At 35.7% G+C, this 25,687-nt stretch overlaps 1 protein-coding gene across 3 annotated transcripts in view; it reads right to left on the reverse strand.

Moving 5' to 3' along the window:
* Nucleotides 1–25,687, reverse strand: part of LOC149779917 (uncharacterized) — a 121,428-nt gene that overhangs the window by 69,589 nt on the left and 26,152 nt on the right. For all 3 annotated transcript variants that reach the window (XM_089936615.1, XM_089936614.1, XM_089936613.1), the window contains exons 7-13: nucleotides 22,679–22,831; nucleotides 18,775–18,843; nucleotides 15,729–15,872; nucleotides 11,001–11,162; nucleotides 8,806–8,931; nucleotides 4,264–4,459; nucleotides 2,228–2,325 (exon numbers count right to left, since the gene is read on the reverse strand). In XM_089936615.1, the coding sequence (XP_089792741.1) occupies nucleotides 2,228–2,325; nucleotides 4,264–4,459; nucleotides 8,806–8,931; nucleotides 11,001–11,162; nucleotides 15,729–15,872; nucleotides 18,775–18,843; nucleotides 22,679–22,831 (948 nt within the window). The remainder of the gene's footprint in view (nucleotides 1–2,227; nucleotides 2,326–4,263; nucleotides 4,460–8,805; nucleotides 8,932–11,000; nucleotides 11,163–15,728; nucleotides 15,873–18,774; nucleotides 18,844–22,678; nucleotides 22,832–25,687) is intronic.

The following is a 25,687-nucleotide window of genomic DNA, read 5'->3' on the forward strand; positions in this document are numbered from 1 at the left end:
TATAAGTCTCTATACTTCTAGTGCAATGGCATGTGTCCAATTGCCCTAGAATGATATGTACCAGTAGGGCTTATAAATCTCTGTCCTTCTAGTACAATGACATGTGTACAATTGCCCTAGAATGATATGTACCAGTAGGGCTTATAAGTCTCTGTCCTTCTAGTACAATGGCATGTGTACAATTGCCCTAGAATGATATGTACCAGTAGGGCTTATAAGTCTCTATCTTTCTCGTACAATGGCATGTGTATAATTGCCCTAGAATGATATGTACCAGGAGGGCTTATAAATCTCTATCCTTCTAGTACAATGACGTGTACAACTGCCCTAGAATGATATGTACCAGTAGGGCTTATAAGTCTCTGTCCTTCTAGTACAATGGCATGTGTACAATTGCCCTAGAATGATATGTACCAGTAGGGCTTATAAGTCTCTATACTTCTAGTACAATGGCATGTGTCCAATTGCCCTAGAATGATATGTACCAGTAGGGCTTATAAGTCTCTATCTTTCTAGTACAATGGCATGTGTATAATTGCCCTAGAAGGATATGTACCAGTATGGCTTATAAATCTCTGTCCTTCTAGTACAATGACATGTGTACAATTGCCCTAGAATGATATGTACCATTAGGGCATATAAGTCTCTGTCCTTCTAGTACAATGGCATGTGTACAATTGCCCTAGAATGATATGTACCAGTAGGGCTTATAAGTCTCTGTCCTTCTAGTACAATGGCATGTGTACAATTGCCCTAGAATGATATGTACCTATAGGGCTTATAAGTCTCTATCTTTCTAGTACAATGGCATGTGTATAATTGCCCTAGAAGGATATGTACCAGTACGGCTTATAAATCTCTGTCCTTCTAGTACAATGACATGTGTACAATTGCCCTAGAATGATATGTACCAGTAGGGCTTATAAGTCTCTATACTTCTAGTACAATGGCATGTGTCCAATTGCCCTAGAATGATATGTACCAGTAGGGCTTATAAATCTCTGTCCTTCTAGTACAATGACATGTGTACAATTGCCCTAGAATGATATGTACCAGTAGGGCTTATAAGTCTCTGTCCTTCTAGTACAATGGCATGTGTACAATTGCCCTAGAATGATATGTACCAGTAGGGCTTATAAGTCTCTATCTTTCTAGTACAATGGCATGTGTATAATTGCCCTAGAATGATATGTACCAGGAGGGCTTATAAATCTCTATCCTTCTAGTACAATGACGTGTACAACTGCCCTAGAATGATATGTACCAGTAGGGCTTATAAGTCTCTGTCCTTCTAGTACAATGGCATGTGTACAATTGCCCTAGAATGATATGTACCAGTAGGGCTTATAAGTCTCTATACTTCTAGCACAATGGCATGTGTCCAATTGCCCTAGAATGATATGTACCAGTAGGGCTTATAAGTCTCTATCTTTCTAGTACAATGGCATGTGTATAATTGCCCTAGAAGGATATGTACCAGTACGGCTTATAAATCTCTGTCCTTCTAGTACAATGACATGTGTACAATTGCCCTAGAATGATATGTACCATTAGGGCATATAAGTCTCTGTCCTTCTAGTACAATGGCATGTGTACAATTGCCCTAGAATGATATGTACCAGTAGGGCTTATAAGTCTCTGTCCTTCTAGTACAATGGCATGTGTACAATTGCCCTAGAATGATATGTACCTATAGGGCTTATAAGTCTCTATCTTTCTAGTACAATGGCATGTGTATAATTGCCCTAGAAGGATATGTACCAGTACGGCTTATAAATCTCTGTCCTTCTAGTACAATGACATGTGTACAATTGCCCTAGAATGATATGTACCAGTAGGGCTTATAAGTCTCTATACTTCTAGTACAATGGCATGTGTACAATTGCCCTAGAATGATATGTACCAGGAGGGCTTATAAGTCTCTGTCCTTCTAGTACAATGACATGTGTACAATTGCCCTAGAATGATATGTACCAGTAGGGCTTATAAGTCTCTGTCCTTCTAGTACAATGGCATGTGTACAATTGCCCTAGAATGATATGTACCAGTAGGGCTTATAAGTCTCTATCTATCTAGTACAATGGCATGTGTATAATTGCCCTAGAATGATATGTACCAGTAGGGCTTATAAGTCTCTGTCCTTCTAGTACAATGGCATGTGTACAATTGCCCTAGAATGATATGTACCTATAGGGCTTATAAGTCTGTATCATAAAATGTGACTAACCTGCATCTGTTGTTGCTGTAATAATGCTGCCTGCTGCTGCTGTTGCAAATAGGATTGCTGAGGCTGAAACAATGCCACCTGCTGGGCACCTGGCAGGTCTGTCAGGAGATAAATAAACTTCACGATGAAAATGATTTAATGAATTCTTGTGCTCTTCCAAAGTTATTTTGCAAAAATAGTACCCAAGAAAACTATCCATATATTCTGCAGTAAAGACGTAACCTTCTAACTTAAGAGCCTGAAAAGTCAAACAATAGTTTAATTGCATCCTAATGGAAAGTATAAATTAATATTATAGTTCATACATCACGACTTTGTGTCTGTTCAAGTGTTTTGAAGCACAGCATTGATTGTTGATGAATGCACCAGTATGGCAAGCCAGATGGACATCTTTTTAAGTTAATTAGCATAAAAAAAGAAAAAAGAAAAATTAACATCAAAGGAGACAAATAGTGACTTATTCATTTTTGTGATATGAGCCATGTACTGAAGAGCCATGATAATTTGTGTGTTGATGAATCAATGTTAGAATCAGTTTTGGAAAGGAGGTTGCATCATGGTCTCATCAGTATTATAGTTTGTATTCTAATTACTCATTATTCACTCTGTAATGCCAATTACATTAATGCAGTCCCTCCCCGCCTTAAGAACATACACTTCATGTTGCTGAGAGAAAGAGAGAGACAGAGACAATATGATGTGCTAATACATGTGAAGATATGCATGTGTGATTTAAGGCAATAAACATACATTTATAGACAACATATAATACCTTTCAATGTCACTGAGAACTTTTATTTAAACAAACATTACTTGTGAAGAAGGTAAATACTGCCAAATTTTGACTGTTCACAAAGTTGTGCAAAAAAATAATTAACTAATAATAAAAATAAAAGTATATACAAAAAAATCTACAAAATAAAAACTTTTGTATCCACAAACTATTTTGATGGCTAAAATACATTTTCAAATGATTCAACTGTTTGAGACAAAGAAAAAAATCCTGACCTTACTCTGTGGAACACAATATCATAGTTACATTACCCTTTATTGTATACTTCAATTTTGTAAATTATAATTTAGTAGTAACATTTCTCACATAAGCCTGATAATAAAGCATTAAATTAATAAAGTAAAATGTGTAGCTGGTGCTTCCGAATTTAAATACTTAGTGGTGATAATAGGATAATGATTTGCTAAAAACCTGCCAGTTGGTGATTTGCCTAATTAAAAAGAAGCAATGTAAGAAATTAAGTGAATATCAAATCACAAAAATCTGATAAAATATATCATTTTAAAACCTACCTTGTTATCACCTAGGCAGAAATAATATGAATTTAAAACAAATTAACAATTCTGTATGTTTCAAAAAATGATTCGTAAGTTGCTTACTCACACTGTTTAACGTTGAAGAGTTTGTACTGTATGCAAACAGCCTATTTCTTCCATATAATTTTTAACTTTTTAATGTTGAACATCAGGTCATTCGTAAACTTCATCATTTAGATATAATGCCAATAAAGACCTGATACTCTCAACATTTTTTGCATGTTCCTTCATCACAGAACATTACAGTAATGAAGTTCAATCTTAAGGGGAGATAACTCTAAACTGCTTTTTTAAAACCATATTTTGAAGTGTCATATCATAATTTTAATCCACTCGTTATTATCTCATAATATTGAGGTTTCTGCAGATTTTTAAATAGTTTTTTATACGTGGCATTATCATCAGACTTTTGGTGTAAACCTTTTAATAAACCAAATTATGGACAACCAGCCCTACTGAACATTCATTACTAGTGACTGAGAAAAAAAACCCCTTTCAACAAATGAAAGATGACATTGTGTAGCATTAATCTAAAAAGACAAGAACAAAAAGACTGCCAAACTCCAGATAAAGATATCTGAAATCATTAAAATAAATTTTGGTCAATGTGAATGAAATATGACAATTAAATTTGCCACAAATAGGATTTTGGATTTGTCGCCACAAAAGGAAGATCAAATGATAATAATCTACAAACAGACTCTTACTCTGGACAAATGATGGGGGCATTTGAGCACTTTGTCCCATATGGAAAGTCTGCATCACTGGCTGACCCATTTGTGTTGACATGGGTAGCTGAGCCTGGAAATGTGACATCTTTGGCTTGGCTGTCTTAGGCACAGGTTTGGATATACCTTCTGGCTTATGCACTGCTGGTGTTTCATACATTGGTTGTGGTGATTCCTACAACAGATCAGAGATTTATACCTAAACTGTATTTTATCACATGACTATGGTGTTATTCTGTTAACAGAACACAAATTCTGCTTCTGAAATTTATAACACCTCCAGACATAACAAATTCATCAAGCAAGGTAATGGTATAAAGTCTGAGGCATAAAATCAACTATAGAGTCTAATAAAATATGTGATAAAAAAGACTCTTACTTTGTGCTCATTTCCAATTAATGAAGCTTTTTCAAAAATTTCAATCTTTTTCTGGTGTTTTGCCTGCTAAGACTGGTCTTTTTCTAACCAAAACTTGTCACTAGGCAGCCAAGGCTTGATTTTTGTTTGCCAAACAAGTCTATTGCTAGCCAATACTTGTCTTTTCCTAGCCAAGACATGCCACATGCCAGCCAGGGATTGATTTTATTAGCCATGACTTGTCTTTTTGCCGAGCCAAGGTTTTAGTTTTACTAGCAGTCTTCTGCTAATCACAGCATGACCTTTTTTTAGCCAAGACCTGACCTTTGCTAGACAAGGACAGCCTTTAACTAGGTAAGGGTAGAAATTTACCAATCATGGCTTGTTTTTTGCTAGCTAAAGCTTCTCTTTTGCTAAGCCAAGCCTCACTGTTTGCTAGTCACTGCTTGACTTCTACTATGCAAGGCCTGATTTTTGCTTGGCAAGGTGTGACTTTTGCTAACCAAAGCTTGTCTTTGCCAGCCAAGGCTTAGGTTTTTTGTGGCATAACCATGACATTTCCTAGAAAAAGCTTGTCTTTTGCTAGCTATGACTTATGTTTTGCTACGCATAACTGTGACATTTCTTAGCCAAAGCTTGTCTTTTTTTATAGTCAAAACTTGTTTTGCATTAGGCCTTAGCAAGTTGTTTGCTAGACTAAGGCATGATGCTGTTTGCTAGACTAAGGCTTGATGTTTATTAGCTAAGGCTTGTAAGCTAGAAAAGGACTGACTGATGCTAGTTGAGGCTTGTCACTTGCTAGTGACGGTTTAATATTTTGCTATCCATGGCTTGTTGTTTCCTAACCAGAGCATGTCTTTTGCAAAATGAAGAATTTATTAAATTAGTGTCATAACTTTTATTTAAAATAAGCACCCATGTAAGATCATCCTATCTAGGTTACCTGTATATCAAATTCTAAGGCATGATATCAAGTAGTTTCCAAGGCTTGGAAATCGTACTCGGCACTTTTTGGGCAAGAAGAGAAAATTGAAGAAATATTCAACAACACTGATCTTGTTTGGGCTATTATTTTGCACGAGTTGGAGCATCAGACTGAACACATTGGTCAACAGTGAAATCATTACTGACTTGAAAAGGCCCTAATCTGTAGTATTTTGGTGTGCCGAACACGAATATAACCGTGAAAAATTTGTATTGGCTCTCGTTTTGAAGATATTCATATACCTCATTTTCTATGTTTCACTGTGTAAATTTCTCCAGTAGGACTGCAGCAACATCCGGAATAATGATGTAACATTGCATAATACCATCATGCTCACATCATCCACAGTTGATTGCATCATTTTCTGATGCAATGCAATACTAATGCCATGCGGCTGCTGAAGTAAGTTGACGTCAGCAGTGTACTATACATGTGTAGGCCTATTATACTAATGCCAGGCGGCTGCTGAAGCTGACGTAATCAGTGTACTATATAAAGCCCAATCAGATAGGTTCAGCATTTAAAATATTTTAGACGTTGTGCGAGACAGTTCAAGCTACTGTTACATAAAACTTATTATTTTATCCATTTACGTACAATAAAGAACAGTAATGCCTCGAAAGTGTGTTAATACCGCGGACAATTTTTGCTATATTTGTGGGGAAGTGACATTTGCCAACCAGAAGAAAAGTATCAGTTCTCAAGTGAAGAAGGCATATCATCTTTACTTCGGATGCAAGGTTGGTGACCAAGACAAGCCTTGGGCTCCGCATATATGCTGTGCTACATGTACAACACAGCTTTCACAGTGGTTGAATTGCAAAAGGTCATCAATGCCGTTTGCAGTCCCAATGGTGTGGAGAGAGCCAAGCAACCACCTAAATGACTGTTACTTCTGCTTGGTTCCTCCTCTTTCCGGCGGAATAACGAAGCGAAAGAAATCGAGAATAGTCTACCCAAACATTCCGTCTGCATTGAGACCAGTTCCACATGGTGAGGGACTTCCTATTCCAGAACCTCCAGCAGAATATTCTCTTGATTCATCTGACGAAGACAAAGGTGAGTCGACCTGTTCTTCTCCTGGTCCATCAGCATGCAGTGATCCAGATTTTCACTGTGGTGCATCATCAACCCCACACAGAATAACACAGGAAGAACTAAATGACCTGATTCGTGATTTGGACTTATCAAAGAACAAGGCAGAATTGCTAGGATCAAGACTCCAACAATGGAATCTTCTAGAAGAAGATGTCACAATTACTGCATATCGAAAGCGCCACCAGCAATTGGAGCCTTTCTTCAGAAAGGAAAGTAATCTGATATTCTGTTCCGATATTGAGGGCCTCATGAATGCTTTAAAAATCACTCATGACCCACAAGAATGGAGACTATTTGTGGACTCTTCGAAACTGAGTCTCAAGGCTGTGCTTTTGCACAATGGAAACATTCTTCCATCTATTCCAGTAGCGTATGCTGTCCACATGAAAGAGACATACGATAACTTAAGGCAGCTACTGAATTCCATTGAGTATAACAAGTACAGCTGGCACCTCTGTGGTGATTTGAAGGTAGTTGCCCTTTTAATGGGACTGCAGCAAGGATATACAAAATACATGTGTTTCTTATGCGAGTGGGATAGCCGAGCAAGGGAAATGCACTACATGAGGAAGGAATGGACTCACAGGCAGAATGTAGCCATTGGAGAGAAGAATATCCAACACCCAGCTCTGGTTGAGGCTCAGAAAATCTTGCTACCACCCCTTCACATCAAACTAGGTTTGATGAAGAACTTCGTGAAAGCCATTGACCGGACTTTGCCAGCATTCCGATACCTGCATGAAAAATTCCCTCGACTCAGCGAAGCAAAGATTAAAGAGGGAGTTTTTGTGGGTCCTCAGATTCGAGAGCTTTTCAAAGATGACCGGTTCAACAACTTGCTGGAAGGTGACGCGAAACAAGCATGGAATGCTTTTCGCCTAGTTTCTACAAACTTCCTCGGAAATGTTAGGGCAGAAAACTATAAGGAACTAGTAGAAGACATGTTGATGAAGTATAAGAAACTTGGCTGCAATATGTCTCTAAAGATTCACTTCCTTCATTCCCATTTGGATTTCTTTCCTAGCAACTGTGGTATTGTTAGTGATGAACACGGCGAACGTTTTCATCAAGATATCGCAACAATGGAACAAAGATACCAGGGAAAATGGTCCACTACAATGCTGGCTGACTACTGCTGGACACTCCTCAGAGATGCTCCCGAACAGCTGTACAAGAGACAGGCAAAGAAATCTAAGATGTAGTCAATGACTTGATTTTTTATAGGTAGGCTATTACAGTTGACCTTTTACTATTGGAATGCATTTCGTTATGTAAACATTAATTTCTTGCAGATTACAAAAAAACTAGAGCCAATTTTGCAATTTGACTGTCATATTCGTGTTCAGCACATAAAAATTGATAAGAATTGACTAATTTTATTTCAGTAACATGACTTTTGTAAAAATTTGTTGTCCAGTGACATAGGATCATGGAGGTACAAAGTAAATTTGTAACAGCTATATTACCTGAGATAATCAGGTAATTTACCAAGGGACTGTGGTACCATTGATGATCAGGTAATTTACAGAGGGACCGAAGTTTACCAATAAATTATGACGCAATTTACTGAGGAACATATCTACTAAAAGGTACCAGAATCTATTTTCAGGTCATCTAAGTTTTGAGAGATCTGTTAACTGAGAAATAATTATTAATTTTGCCATGTTAATACGAGTATTCTGCCTGCTACCTATGCGCAAACCTGCAAAAGCAGTTACTTGTCTAAAGTGACCATTTGCATACCAAGGTCAGTTGAAGAAATTACTTTTTATATGTTTATATTATACTGTGAAACCAGTCTAGTAAGAAAACAATGGGGACAAAAGCTGTCCTTAATGGATGGGTGTATTTTTAGTGGATGCATTCTTTATAGCCAGTGTCTATTAAGGCAGGTGCACTGGATGACCTTGACAAAAAGCACTTGCTAATGAAATCAGTTTGTTTCAGGCCAAATGAATGGCCATTATGGATTTTGAGCTTTGGACTATGTTGCTTCATGCTTGCTGATGTTTATCAAAATTATGAAAATCAATTTTTGAAAACAAAAGACATTATTATTTTACACGATGAGTACACTTACAGGAGCATGTTCCTCCTCCTCCTCACTTTCAGAGGGCTGGGCAGGGACAGCTCCAGACAGCGGCAACATGGGCTGGCCCATCCTGGCCATACGGGAAATAAGCTTAGCCTTGTCTGATCCAGCAGACTGAATGGAAAATTAGAAAATGTTTAAACTGAAAATCAATTCTTCAACTAAGATCAATTCTTGTGAAATTTGGAAAATATTTTAAATTCATTTTTTTTTTATTTCAGTGAGAAGAACCATAAATAGTATTTTCTTATTAGATTTACCAGTGACTTCCAACCTCAAGATCAGGCCTGCCAATCCAAGCAAGACCCTCTCAGTATGGCAGTCAAAACTCTTCCATAAGTAAAAAAAATCATCACTAAATTATGTGTAATGAAATATCATGTACACCTACTGGCAAATATCATGTGCTGATATTGCCAATGGAAACATGCAATTAACAAGTTTTGAAGTGTGATTTGAAACTAATGCAGTGAAGGCAAACATTATGTTCAACTAAAAAAGTTTGTAAAGTAAACATAGAAATTAATTACCTCCAGTACAGTTCAGAAACCGCAGTTCCAAACCCCATAGAACTCAAAAGCTTCTTTCTAGATCTCTCAACCTGATGTAACCTTTAAATATTATTTTAAAATTGAAGTGGCAACAGTAATCATTTCTCCTACCAAGAGATATACTCAAATCAACATGATCTGACGTCAAATAAACACAACTGTTGCCTTTACTGCTTATTTCCATAAATAGCAATATTCATTTTTATACTCCTATTCAAACTGTTGAAGCTTTTTCAAAGGCTCAAATAATATTGTCCCAACTGTATATAAAGTGTTCTTATTCACTTAAACCACTTCTAGACATTGCTAAAGGAATCAGCTTGATCATGCAAGCACTTTGCATATAAAACCTTTGGCAGTTTAAAGTGTCTGAGGTACTACAGTAAAAGTTAGACTAGTTCCTAGACCATCTCCACTCAATCTGATATGAAACCCAAACCTGAATCAAAAACTGAAAAGCCAGTTTATGGATTTTACCACAACAATTATATTTTCATAATTTGTGCTATTATTACACAAGTCCATAATTTAAGAGTCTTTTCAGTAAGACTTGTGGTCAAACCACAAGTCTGTAATTTAAAGGTCTTTTCAGTAAGACTTGTAGTCAAACCACAAGATCTACAGGTCTCTTATTACCTTGTAAACAAGTCAACCATTTAAAATTTAACCACAAACATGATTTATTCTGCAAATACCCATTTTTCTTTGAGTCACAAAGATCCTGAACTTTAGATCCAAAATTCTGTGGCATAACTCTAAGTACAAGTAATCTGTAAAGTTCGGTTCAGGAACTACCTTACGAACATAAGTTATTTTGTAAAACCCTTTATTTTGTATAGTTATAATGACTTTGACCCTAAAATCAATAAGCCTCTTGCTTTACCTTAAGTTCAAGACCTCCACAAACTTTAGTCAATGTTATTATGTAATGCAAAATCAATTATTCTTCTTTTAGTCAGTGACCTTAACCTTTGACCCCCCCAAATCAATAGGCTTCTTTCTTACCCAACCTGTAAACCATCCACAAACTCTTGTCAAAGTACATGGTTAAGAACTATTTTTTTGTGTAGAAACCATTTTTCATTAACAAGCCATAGTGACCTTTGAACTTTTGAGACCAAAACCATTAAGCTTCTATCTTCCTTACATCAAATGGAAACCATCCACAGGTAGAGCTCATGTTAGTTTTCAGAAATCACTTTCTTCTTTCTGTCACATAAGTTTCATCCTTATCCAAAAATGCAAACTACTTACAAAGTTTGTTGATGGAAGATGGTGGAAAACTCAAGTTATTATGTGGAAATGGGAACAGATGAACTTATGCATAGATTTCATAACATCATATTCTCCATGTAAATGTAAAACCACATATCAACTGACAGTTTATAATGACAGTTAGGTAAAGAACATACCATATTTATTTCTAGATATCTATTTTGCTATGGTGTACACTACCTGTCTGTGACATTAAATTATCTTGATGCATGCATATTTTACTATGATGCCAGTCTGTAACATTAAAACAAAACTCTTATACAAATCTTCACACTAAATACTTGAGGAAAAGTTATAGTCATGTCTTGCGATCAGCATGTGCACCCAAACAAAAACACAGACATAAAAAACATGTACCTGTGCCATATGTTCTGTAATTGACTTTGACCTAGACTTGACAGTACTTGCCCCTTCCTCCTCCTCTTCTTCATACTGACTTGGGGGAGGGGCAGCTACTGCCTGTGGGGTGGGGACAGGTGTGGGTACTGGGGACTCACTGTCAGATTTTGACAGCTTCACCTGAAATAGATACTTCTTTGGTACTCCAGACTGTCATAGATATAAAGACAAATCTTACATAGACGGTCCTAAATTTGTGTTAGTAAGACATGTCCTACAAAGAAGGCACACAATCTGGTTTATAAGACATGTCTTACACATATGGTACAACAGTTATATTGGTAAGACATGTCTTACATAGAAGGTAAAAAATATTGTTGATATGACATGTCTTACATAGATGGAACTAAATCTAGTTGGTAAGACATGTCTTACATAGAAGGCACTAAAGTTGTATTGGTAAGACATGTCTTAAACAGAAGGTACAATATTTGTTTTGGCAAGACATGTCTTGCAAAGACGTTATTAAATTTTCATTGGCAATCCATGGCATAATTAGAAGGTACTAAATTTGTGTCTGTATGGTATATGTTACAGAGAAGGAGCTTGATTTGTGTTGGTAAAGCATCTCTTACATAAAAGGTATAACATCTGCGTTGGTAAGACATGTCTTGTACAGAAGATACTAAATTTGTGTTGGTAAGACATGTTTTATACAGAAGGTACTAAATTTATGTTGGTAAGACATGTCATGTATAGAAGGTACAGTAGTCCCCCTCTTGAACGGCCCCCCTGACCAGCGGCCACCCGCTCCTTACGGCCAGAATCCGTTGGCACCGACGAGTTTGTGTTCAAAAGTACCCCTCGCGAAAGGCCACCCGGCTAACGCGACCAGCGGCCAGCATATTAGTGCAAAATCATAAAATTTACCCGTCACAAGCGGCCGCATTTTATTTGAATATGTATCCAGAACCAGTATTGTATTCATAACGTGTGTTAAGTAATCCGATTTCTGTTTCCCGATGTCAGGTTTTCGTTACTGAAAGAAGTGTTGAGTAAAGTACATTTACCACTAAGGTTAATATTATATCATTTACGCCTCACGAGAAGCCAAATTTATTCCATAAAAACCGAGAAAGACTCAAATTTTAATCCATTCAAAAGGGTAAGTACATGTAAACCAATTAGCCTTACTGCTGTGTTATCATAAGATGTCTGGTTTAGTCACTCTGATAATTGTTAAGAATACAATTATCGAACAGTAGTAACAGCTGAGAAGTGGCAGTATCGATGAACAATACCCAAGTCAGCAGGAAAATGGTTTAATAGCCTTTATGGCTTCCCTTAGTAAGATGTTGAGCTTGTTCACTTTGGTAATCAGTGGCTATTACTACTGACAATAATTGTCGAAATTACGAATCCTAGCGGCCGCGAGGTCAAATCTGCGTGATGTTAACGGTACACATCGAACCCGTTTTGGCTTCTCTCACCTAGTTTCAAGAAATGTATAATAACAATAGGGTACCAGACTGCGACTAACAAATCACGTGACAAGATCACTTCCTTTAAAAACACATGGCAATTTGTTTAGATGCATACAAAATTGTTTTATCAGTATTGTAGTTGGCAACATGAATAACTTACTGCAAAAAGATCAACATGTCATCGAGGAAAATAAAGATTCTCAGTTTAGAGGAGAACGTGAAAGTAATTCAACTGACGGGGGGGGGGGAGAGGGATCGTCGAGGATCCTTGCAGAAAACTAACGTCGGGAAGACTCAGATAAACAATATCGTGAAAGATAATGAAACAATTCTGCAGAAGTGGAAAGGTGAAATGGACGGAGAAAGGAAGATTGTTTGAGCCAGGAGACGTTTGTATCCTGATTTGAAAGACAAGAAAAAGCAAAAATTTTGTCTGTTGAACTGGGATATGACGACTTTACCACAAGTAACGGATGGTTGCACAGATTTCAAGTGCGACACAATAGCAAGTGTTCTGTCATTAGCGGCGAATCAGCTGATGTTAATAATGAAGTTGTCGAAGATTGGAACAAAAGACTAAACGATATATGCAGGGGATATCACAGCAAGGATATTTTTAATGTGATGAGACTGGTTTGTTTTTTAGACTGTTACCAACAAAGTGACGTGATGTGAACTGTAACATAATTAAAAAGGCAGTTTTAAAACTGTATCAATGGTTATTCATAGCATTCTTTTGCAAATGATGACAAAGTTTGTTTTACATTTATTTCACATCATGCATGTGATTTTTTAATTAAAATATTAAATATTTAAAATTAAATGTACTTGTGACTTTTTTCATATGTATTTACTATTCGCATTTGTCATCCCCCTCTAGAAAGGCCACCCGCATTATAAGGCCACTTCCCTGCTGCATTGGGGTGGCCTTATAAGAGGGGGACTACTGTACTAAATTTGTGTTGGTAAGACAATTCATGTATAGAAGGTACTAAATTTGTGTTGGTAAGACACGTCATGTATAGAAGGTACTAAATTTGTGTTGGTAAGACATGTCATGTATAGAAGGTACTAAATTGGTGTTGGTAAGATAAGTCATGTAATAGAAGGTACTAAATTTGTGTTGGTAAGACAAGTCATGTAACAGAAGGTACTAAATACGTGTTGGTAAGACACGTCATGTAACAGAAGGTACTAAATTTGTGTTGGTACAGCATATCTTGTCTAGAAGATACTAAATTTGCTTGTAAGGTCAATAGGTCAAATAAATGTATTGAAAAACTGATATTTTTACATAATTAAGGATAGCATCAATAAAAAATGCAAGAATATTTATAGGCTGGTTTGTATTTCTTTAGAATAACATGGAAAAAGTACTCTGTCACTAAATAATTGCCATTATAACAAAACAGTGGAATAAATATACCTAACAATTCATAAATTTTCACAGGAACATAGGTTCCTTTTAGAAAAATACATAAGGAAAATCTTTCATTGGTGAGTAAATTTTGTAAGCATGGCAAAATTATTGAGATCACATCATTTTTTCCGCAACAGAAAATCCATAAGGCCAAGTTGTGGCAGGTCATAAACCACTAAAAATTACCAAACATCTCATATACCTACAGCTGATTTTACTGTTGTCCTTTACATGACTGTTATTGCAATGATTTAAATCCTAAAATAAATTTCAATTTTCATTTTCGACAAGAAATTGCAGCCATGTCTTACATCCAATCTCTGCCAGAGTTCCTAGCATTACTATACACTTCGAAGAAAAAAAATGACATATGGATCATGTTACAACGAACATATCATTTCAAGCTGAGCAATAGAACTGATTTTACAAAAGTAGGCTAACCAGAATGGAGACATATTTTATTAATCATATGACACTTATTCTTGAGCATGCTAAATTGTGACACTGCTAGGAGCTACGTCACAGCATGAAATATAAATTTATCATGTGATATTATGGTGATAATAGATAATTATTTTAAGATAAGGTTTATGGCTAAATAAGAACTTGGTCTAAAGATTATCCAAACACCAAATGGGTGTTTTGCCAGCATATAACGTGTTAACTGCATAGGCAAATATATATTTATGTATAGTTAATCCCATCTATAATGTAATCATATGAAGATATTATGAAGCACACTTTAAATAGTTTTTCCTCATTATAACCAGTTCTGATACAACAATTTGTTAAACTGAGTCCCTTAGGATTTGCTATATGTGAAGTTTGATTTATAGAAAACCATGCAATAACTTTGTTATAACATGAATTTAGATACAACACAGTTATAGCCTGGCTCCTGAAATTTTGAAAACTTTGACCAATTTTTTCCAGAACTACAAAATTTACATGCTGAAAAACCAAGCTGGATTTCATAACTTGGAAAGATGTGTTGCATTATTAAAAAAATAAAATTTTACCATTAGATGTATTAAGTTTCTATTTGTGGATTTTCATTCAATTTGTGTCAATAGTCAATCACTTTACTTTGATCTTAATTTTCAAAGCTGTCAGTTCTCTAAAAAGCTAATCATTTTTGTACTAATTATTAATGAACCATAAAACAATAAAACCATTACATGTTTTATCTATTTTTCCTCAGTGCATGTATATACAACTGTTGCTTAGCCCAAAGTAAAACAATATCCAAAATGTTTGCTTAGTCAAATTTTATTTACAACCAAGCACTAAACAATGGTCGAAAAAAGTATCTGACTGAATTCATACATGAATTAACTCACCCACTTAAATCAGTAATTGATAATCATCATTGTCAATCTCACAGCTTATGGTTGTGGAAATTACTGGACACTGCTTTTCTAAAAGCATTTTTTTATACAATGAAAGCTGCTATCATGTGCACATGACTTAGAAAATTATCATGCAATTGACTTATCAGTGAACCATATCATCCGTTCAAGAAAAACATTACAACATGTGTTCATTAACAATTATTCCAGCAGTATTTAAAAGAATTATGTAATCAAATTTGTATGGAATCAATCAGAAATTTGTCATATTGAAATGTATACAGACACTGCTTCATGACCTCAACATATACACATTCATACATGCTGAAATGTTAAAGTTTTTCTTATCTGTCCTTACATTATTTTTGCATTATGTTTTATATATATGAGACAAAAGGGGCAGCAAGTGTCTTATGTAAGCCAATGTGGAATTCTCAATAATGAACTTTCAAAGCAAACATTATTTTAATCAGTTTCAATGTACTGTACTTACCCTTACAACCTCCACTTCAAATATAAGGGTTGAGTTAGGAGGGATCTTACTCCCTGTTCCCTGGGCCCCATAGCCAAGATTAGGAGGTAACACAAGGAGCCGTTTTGACCCTTTCTTCATTCCCAGCATTCCATGATCCCAGCCCTGAATGACAGGAAACAATTAAGATTAGAAACATATCTGATTCAGGATAAAAAAACTGTAATTTTATCATTGCATGCTTACAGGTAATTTGACCAAATCTGCACTGTTTGCATCATATTAACACTGATCAAATCTGCATTGCTTGCATCATATTCACAATGACCAAATCTGCATTCTGTTTGCATTGCACTCAAACTGACCAAATCAGCTTTCTGTCTGCATTGCATTCACACTGACCAAATCTGTATTCTGTTTGCATTGCACTCAAACTGACCAAATCTGCATTCTGTTTGCATTGCATTCACACTGACCAAATCTTTATTCTGTTTGCATTGCATTCACTCTAACCAAATCTGCATTCTGGCTGCATTGCATTCACACGGACCTAATCTGCATTGTTTGCACTTCATTCACACAGACCAAATCTGTATTCTGTTTGCATTGCATTCACACTGACCAAATCTGTGTTCTGCTTGCATTATATTCACACTACTAAATCTGCATTCTGTTTGCACTGCATTCACATCTGCATTCTGTATTGCATTGTATTCACACTGACCAAATCTGCATTGTTTGCACTTCATTCACACTGACCAAATCTGTATTCTCTTTGCAATGCATTCACACTGACCAAATCTGCATTCTGTTTGCACTGCATTCACACTGACTAAAACCGCATTCTGTTGCACTGCATTGACATATTATCTTTCATTTCAATATTCCTTGTTAACGATGTTAGAAATACATTCAGATTTTGCATTAATCTCCTTCAAATGTTGATTTTGTGTTTTGCTCATTAGGAACAAAATGAAAATGCAGTCAGCTGTTTTAGCTTTGAAATTGTTGCTGTAAATGTTAATGTAAAGGGAGAGAACTATCCTTTTCACATCTTGTCTTACTAAAAGTGTCACTTATTGAAATAACAAACGCATATATTGGATAAAAAAGTACTGAGTTTACATTTAATCAAAATATCACTGTAACTGCAATAAGCATAAAATATGTATTCCTCAACAATAACAATGTCTGGGCTACGAGTTGAAAGACGTCTATTACGGTAAAGACCGTGTCCCTGGATGATCATGCAAAATGGACTTTCAACTGTGGAAGCTAGCAGCAGCTTGAAAATCAACTTTCAATTTTACTCAGAAAATGTAATTTGTTTTCTTCCAATTCTGTTTATCATTCATCATTCAGTGTTCTGCATTTGCACTCACTTTTCTTCATTTTTCGTTATTTCATTTAAATTCGTTCTGCATGTCAGTTCATTTATATTCATTATGCATGTCAGTTCATTTGCATTCATTTTGCATTTAAATTGTTTTCATTATAAAAATTTGGATTCATCAAATGCTTAACATTATGGCTGTTTATCAGTAACTCGTTTCAGGATGCTCACTGAAGTGTCAAGAACATATTCTCGGACATTTGAATTGGAAATCACCATGATGCCTAGTATTGAATTTGGAACAATAAACATGGCAGATCACATTCAGTGGGTTCCACTATTATTCTACTTCTTCATTCCTGCTTCAGAGGTGGTGTGAGTTTTCAATCTGAGATCAAAGTTCATTAGCAATTCTTCTTGTAAGGGCAAAAACTTTCATGTAACCATTGTTCATGTATCAAGAACTATCTCATAGAAAAGAAGCTATATACCATTATCTAGCTATCCTAACAGGAATGAAATTATGAATGCATAATGAATACAAAAACTAATTATAAATATGAGTCAGGCAAACAGGTTATTGTGTGTGAAATGTCTGATATCTGAGACGGATTATTTGATTTGGTATAGCTCACAGACTTAATGGACGCAGCTAAATCAACTCATCCACCTGAGGTATGTACATATAATATGAAGAATTAGTAGACTTTTATGACAAAAATTTGAATTAAATTGCTGAAGGTGAACATTTAATCATAGGCATACATTCATGCAATTTGTCATGGTAGCACTGTACATAAAAATTGGATGCAACCACATTAGCAGGAGAAAAAAGATAGCCATCAGCAGAATGGTCAGTTGCTCAGACTGACCATGGCTATTAAAAATGTAAAAGTAACATAATTTTGCAATTTTACATTCCGTGAATTTGATCTTTGGTCCACTGATTGCAGACTCAGTATGGAGAAGCCCTTCCTAACGTGTAACACAACTGTGAAACTGGGTACAGAAAAAATTGCATGCATCATGTGGAAATCAAAATGATAATATTAATTCCAGTGACCTTGACTTTTTATCTCTGGGCCCAAGCATCAAGAAAGAATTGCATTTACCTAAATGTTGACTACCTATCAAGTCTGATGAAAACTGGCTTCAGGAAAAACTTTAACTTATCAACTAGAGAATGAAAAAGTTACAATGTCAGCTCCAGTGACCGTAACCTATATGCCTCAGAATCAATAGATGGCTGCTCCTGTCCAAGTGTTGCTTTACCTATTAGGTTTGATGAAATTAGGCCAAGGAAACTCAATATATCATACAAGGAAAATCATTCTCAGTTCAGTGACCTTGACCTTTGACCAAGCAGCATCAAAATCAATAGCTTTCTGACTCCTCTGCCCATGGATAAGCAACATATGATGTTTGTGAAGAAAAAACAAACAAGAAGACCACAGGAAACTAAAGTTATGCTGTTAAAACAACCTTAACAATGGATGGATGGAAGGATGGATGAACTGACAGTTGGACAGATATATCATTATATTTTCCTGCATCCTTGACTGAGGGAACAAAAGAAGTAATCACTTAAAATATTTGGACATGAATATATACATATTAAGGTGTCTCTATTAACAAAACAAAGAGATCCATATTTTGCTTGGCTTCACTCACCTTTATGACCTTGGACAGATATATCACTCACCTTTATGACCTTTGGACAGATATATCACTCACCTTTATGACCTTTCCTTGTCCAATTTTAAATCTGAAGAGTTTATCAGCTGAAACATTGCTGTCAAAGACCTGTAAATTAGGAAACATGTCTTCATATGTTAGTCCTTAATATCCTGACTTCTGATTACAGTGATTTATAGGAAGAACAACAAAAAATATTTCGGAATTGTTCTAATAAAATAAAATTGAATATTGGAAAAGCAGATTTCTTGACCAAGAAATTTTGCCTTTGATGGGATGAACCAAATTTCACAGGCTAATACTTTTAGTTGCAAGGATTAGCAATAAATGAAAACTGAAGTTTGTGAATCAACATTAATACAATGTTGAAAATTTTATTCTCTTGATTACCTGAATAAATATGTATCCTTGTTTTCTGCATTAAAATCAGAGAATTAAGTTAGAAAAGGTACTATAAAACAAAATGTAAAAAAAGGCCTTTAAAACTCCATGTTGCTGACAAAGAAGTTCAGAATTTCATGACGAATATCACTGCAATGAAGACCAAACAGACATAGATTACAATGACTCAAGCAATCATGAAAACCTTTCTTGACTTGCACATATTAAACGACAAATGCAACTTAAGTTCTACTCACACCCTAATAACTTTATTAGAATGAAACAATTCTACTGAAAATACTTTCCTTCCCATAAATTACTTTGTCCAAATTCTGCCTGACCTCTTATTCAATCTACATGTATCACTGTATATACTCACCTTCAAGAATTATTTCATAAAATCTACATGTATTACTGTATATACTCACCTTTAAGTCATATTTCATGTATATATTTGGAGAGATCTGGGTGCTGTATATACACACTTATCAGTTGGGTCCAACTGCAGACAACATTGACCCTGATCTACTATTGCATTATTTGCTGGTAGATCAGGGTCTGTGTTGTTCATTCCACTGATTGCTCCTAAGAAATTGCATTGACCCAGATCTGCAAGTGTATTTTGTAACTGCATATCTGGGTCTATGCAGTCTGCAGTTGGATCCAACATAAATAATTGCTGTTTGAATACATGATCCACACAAACATGGAAAGTTTGGTCCTGATGGAAGAAAGCCAGCATTTCCTTTGTTTGGTACCAAGAACATAATTAATACATATCACTGACTGTATATTGTTCATGTTCCACATAATAGGGACTAAAATGGCACTATAACCAGTACAGAAAATAGGTCATGATGGGTTGTACTGAAGCCAATCAACACTGGTCAGTGATAACACTGGATTGAGATGAATCCATATGGTACTGGCTAATAAGGATCCATAACACTGGATTGAGATGAATCCGTAAGGTACCAGGCTAATTAGGATCCGTAACACTGGATTGAGATGAATCCGTAAGGTACCAGGCTAATTAGGATCCATAACACTGCATTGACATGAATCTGTAAGGTACCAGGCTAATTAGGATCCATAACACTGGATTGACATGAATCCATAAGGTACCAGGCTAATTAGGATCCATAACACTGCATTGACATGAATCTGTAAGGTACCAGGCTAATTAGGATCCATAACACTGGATTGAGATGAATCTGTAAGGTACCAGGCTAATTAGGATTCATAACACTGGATTGACATGAATCCATAAGGTACCAGGCTAATTAGGATCCATAACACTGGATTGACATGAATCTGTAAGGTACCAGGGTAATTAGGATCCATAACACTGGATTGACATGAATCTGTAAGGTACCAGGGTAATTAGGATCCATAACACTGGATTGACATGAATCTGTAAGGTACCAGGCTTTTTTGGATCCATAACACTGGATGAAATGAATCTGTAAGGTACCAGGCTAATTAGGATCCATAACACTGGATTGACATGAATCTGTAAGGTACCAGGCTAATTAGGATCCATAACACTGGATTGACATGAATCCGTAAGGTACCAGGCTAATTAGGATCCATAACACTGGACTGACATGAATCCATAAGGTACCAGTCTAATTAGGATCCATAACACTGGATTGCGATGAATCCATAAGGTACCAGGCTAATTAGGATCTAAAATAAGATTAGATTGTTTTTTAAAACTATAAAAAACTGCCTTGGCTCAGTAGTAGCAACTTTAATACATTCACACTAAACTGGCCATAGAGTGACATGCATACCTGTAAGGCTTTAACAGCAACTGGGCACAATGGCACTCAAGTGACCAAAGAGCAAATGGGACTGTTGTTGCAGTGAACTGGTTATCTCTTTATTGTGAGTGACGGTGTTACAATGCTGGTACAGGGTACATGATATCAGATCATCGGAAGCAGTCTCTCTCATACATATCTGTAGGCTAGATTTACTTCAGCATTGACTGTGTGTGAGCTATATCTGATGGCAGAATAAAACAGAATAAATATATCCTGACAGAACAAAACCCATTGCTACCTTCCTTTTCATACCAGGTTCACGATGGTGGAACAGGTGGACCCCCTTAACCAGTTTCTACCTGTATCAGGTGAGGCTGTGTCTGACTGGATGTGACTACAGTCAATCTACCTTGAATATCATCAGAAGTATAGATGGGGCTGTCATACGTATTTGGAATTAGCCCTAACAGTGCTGGTGAAAATATCTGTTCTGGTTGAGGATCATGACACCAGGATGCGTTAGGGAATTTTGGATCCACATAACCAGTCCTTATCTGCATGAGATGAGATCATGTCTGAGCTGGCGTCGACTTGTTTCACTCTACCTCAAATGTGTAGTAAATATAGACAGTGTAAGTAAGAGAAATTGATGGCGATGCTATTATTGGTGTCTGCCTTCCTTTTATTGGTGTCTGCCTTCCTTTTAATTGTGTGCTATGCCTGGCTATGACTGTAGCCGCATGATTATAAATCTAATGTTTACATGCTACATGTATGTCCTGAATGAGGCTCCACACATTCTATATAATTATGAAGCATGATTATTATTAGTCATTTAAAGCACTTGTGCTGACTGCACTTAATCCTGTCCATTATGCTGACACAAAGAATACTGAGCAAATCAACACCCTCTACAGGGGAAATCATCCAAGCACTGTAATTTTCCATGAAGTGGGGGCACAGATGCTAAATAACAAATGTTTAGAAAATTACAAGCACAATTAATGTGGTCTGTAATATTGGATGGTGAGAGAAAGAAATCACAGAGTAGGTCCCGTACACATTATTTGAATGAAATAGTGATCAGGAAATGGTGAAATGATTCATGTGTTGTATAAACTTACTATGATGTGGACATCAGTGAACAAATATTAGAAATTACTTGCATGACCATCCTGGTATGTCCATAAACAAAAGTGTTATTACTTTTGTTGTGGGGTTTAATGCCATTTTTCAGCAAAATAGGCACATGGCAGCCAGAGTAACTGGTTAAGGAAGAACCTAGGAAAACCCTGGAAAGAATCACCAACCAATGGGAAGCTATTGGCAAGTTTTCTCATGTACCTACGTAAGCTGAGCCAGAGACTTGAACCCATGCATATAGAGGTGAGATGGCAGTGATTCATAACAGACAGACAGACAGACAGATACAGATAGATAGACAGAGGGACAGACATAGATAGACAGATATATAGATATGCGAATTGCAGATCACATGGCCAATAACAATATTACAAACCGCAAAACTGCACTGGATCAGAAAGATCATATTGGTCAGGAAAAGAAACTGATAAATAACACAGGGCAAAACTGATGTCTAGTCTGCACAGGGATGGCTTCACTCTAATTCTGCGATCTGTTTGACAATTTATGTTTAGTATATATATATATATATATATATATATATATATATATATATATATATATATATATGATATTGGCTGATCATAAATTTTTTGTCATAAACTGATTTTAACAACCAAGTAGTGAAAATGTCTATTTAGCACACTTACCTGTCCAAAGGTGTAATTGGTTAAAAGACAGCCTTCATATTTGACTTCTACACTGTCTCCATTTTCCAGCACCTTACCATCTCCAAGGGTCAGATCCTGGGAGATTAGGGTATCCAGGGATCCACCTGCACTGTTTGCTTTTGCCAGAGCTATCTAGACAATTTATACAACATAATGTACATTAGCCAGATCAGCACAGTAGTTTAAAAGTTGTCATATCGACAATCATCCAATTAAAATGTAATTGACAAATTTCTTCATTAAAATGGAGAGATGACAACATAAGCCATAATTGGTGTATGTGGACAGGTAAAATTAAGATAATAAAAGTATAATGTATGTACCACATATACTTGCTTAAAATTTGACCTTTAATACTAACATATTCTTAATGCAGAGTAGGGCTCGTCTTAAAATCAGGATATATAAAAAATAATTAAAATCTGACATTACTCCCATAGCATGTAAAGGCAAACATGTTTTACTAATTAGATAAATACTACCTTAATACTTTAGCATGTAAAACAGCACTGCTTTGTTTTCCCCAGTTGGTGTGCCTTGTACAATACCATACGGAGTTCCTATTATCATACTACACACTTAAGTTAAGTTGCAGCAATTCTTTGATGAGATTTCAAAGACTGTATGATCAATGTTTTTCTTATAGACCCCAAGCTCTACCTCTACATAAATAACAGTCCAAGTTTATGAATAGTCAGTGTTCTGTCAATTACAGTGTACTTTGCCACTTAGGTATCATACATTGTGAACTGAACATAGGTACTTTTACAAATATGGCGAAATGAAACTGTAATGCATGTGATGGAGCATTTAAGTCAAAGGTTACAGACGTTGCAGAAAAAAACAACAATAGTGCTGCATAACATGAATTTGGCATGTCCGAAAAATGGATGTAAGACTAGCAGAATAAAATGTCTGTTCTATTTGTCTGTCCTAGATGATAATGTCAGATATATGAAGAAAATTTGAATAATAAAAAATCCCTTATGCAAACTGGGAGTTTGCTCTAATGAGTACACTCTACAGCATGTTTCAGGTACATCTGATGCAGTTTGTCAAACAGAAGTTGCTGTGATATCAAGTATACAAAGCCATGATCCTTTGTGGAACCAAATCGTTATTGCAACTATTGGATGTTTACCTAAACAAGCCGTTTAAAGCAAATACGTGTAAACAGTGGCACGAGTAGATTGCTGAAGGGTCCAGAGAATTTACATAGTAGGAAATGTGAAGTGTGTGTCCATTGACTGAGTAAGTATCTCAGTGGGTGTATAATGCAGGAGAGACTGTGTTCAAATAATTTTAGAAATGTGGTATTTCCAATGCAATTTATGAGAGGGAAAATGATGAACTCTTTAGTGATTTCATTCAAGATAATCAGGCAAGGAATCTGAGTTGGACGATGCTTGCAATGACAATGGAGGAATTCAGAACTTTATTTCGTAACTCTGATGATAATTTTTTTTTGGCTTTGAATCAGATGATATTAGACACTTGAGTTTATCATAATAGTTTTGGAATTATATGACACAGGAATCACAAGAATGTGGACTTTACTGGAGTTTATTATAATAGTTTTGGAATTATATGACACAGGAATCACAAGAATGTGGACTTTACTGGAGTTTATTATAATAGTTTTGGAATTATATGACACAGGAATCACAAGAATGTGGACTTTACTGGAGTTTATTATAATAGTTTTGGAATTATATGACACAGGAATCACAAGAATGTGGACTTTACTGGAGTTTATTATAATAGTTTTGGAATTATATGACACAGGAATCACAAGAATGTAGACTTTACTTGAGCTTATTATAATAGTTTTGGAATTAATATATTATGTGATATTGTAAATCACATCATTCTGGATGACCATTTTTACACCCATATATGACATACAATTCAATCCATGGATTTATTATATGAATGTATTAAAAATGTTAAGCCTTATGGATTTCAATAAATGAAGATGGATAAAATTTAAGTTGTTAAATTTATTTGGACATATTCAACTTAATAATATATTTATTCTACATTTGTCTTTATTTGTCCAATCTCTATCTATCCATCTATCCAGTTTGACTTGTTTATTTTTCTCCAAGTGCAATTCTGACTCACTGACCATATGCCACCCCTTGCAGATGGATTGACTTGCAAAAAACACCATGACTTATAGATGGTTCATAAAGAAATTCACTTTTTTGCAGCCCTAAAATGGGAAGGGGTTCACTTATAGCTATACTGACTTATAAGCAAGTAAATATGGTACATGTACCAAAAAAAAATGTGATCTCAAATCAGAAATGCTTTTTCCTTATGCTAACAGAAAAAATGAAAAAGTCTGCAATAATACAAAAGATACATAATGAATTGTATGACCTCTTTGTAAAAATTTCTAAGTTTATGTTAGCATTTCTGACAGCCATAATAAATGATCACCACCATGAAATTCATAGATAACTGTAATTTTTCTTGTATTAGACTCTGTAAACAACACCATGCAATTCATTATTCTCACACTGAGACTCGATCATCCATCTATACTACTAAACCTCACACTGAGACCTAATCATCCAAGTCTATATTACTAAACCTCACACTAAGACCTAATCATCCAAGTCTATACTACTAAACCTCACACTGAGACCCAATCATCCAAGTCTATACTACTAAACCTCACACTAAGACCCAATCATCCATCTATACTACTAAACCTCACACTGAGACCCAATCATCCAAGTCTATACTACTAAACCTCACACTGAGAACCAATCATCCAAGTCTATACTACTAAACCTCACACTGAGACCCAATCATCCAAGTCTATACTACTAAACCTCACACCAAGACCCAATCATCCAAGTCTATACTACTAAACCTCACACTAAGACCCAATCATCCAAGTCTATACTACTAAACCTCACACTGAGACCTAATCATCCAAGTCTATACTACTAAACCTCACACTGAGACCCAATCATC

This window comes from Sinohyriopsis cumingii, chromosome 16 (genome assembly GCF_028554795.1).
Source record: "Sinohyriopsis cumingii isolate HCF-2022 chromosome 16, ASM2855479v2, whole genome shotgun sequence".
Lineage (NCBI taxonomy): Eukaryota > Metazoa > Mollusca > Bivalvia > Unionida > Unionidae > Sinohyriopsis > Sinohyriopsis cumingii.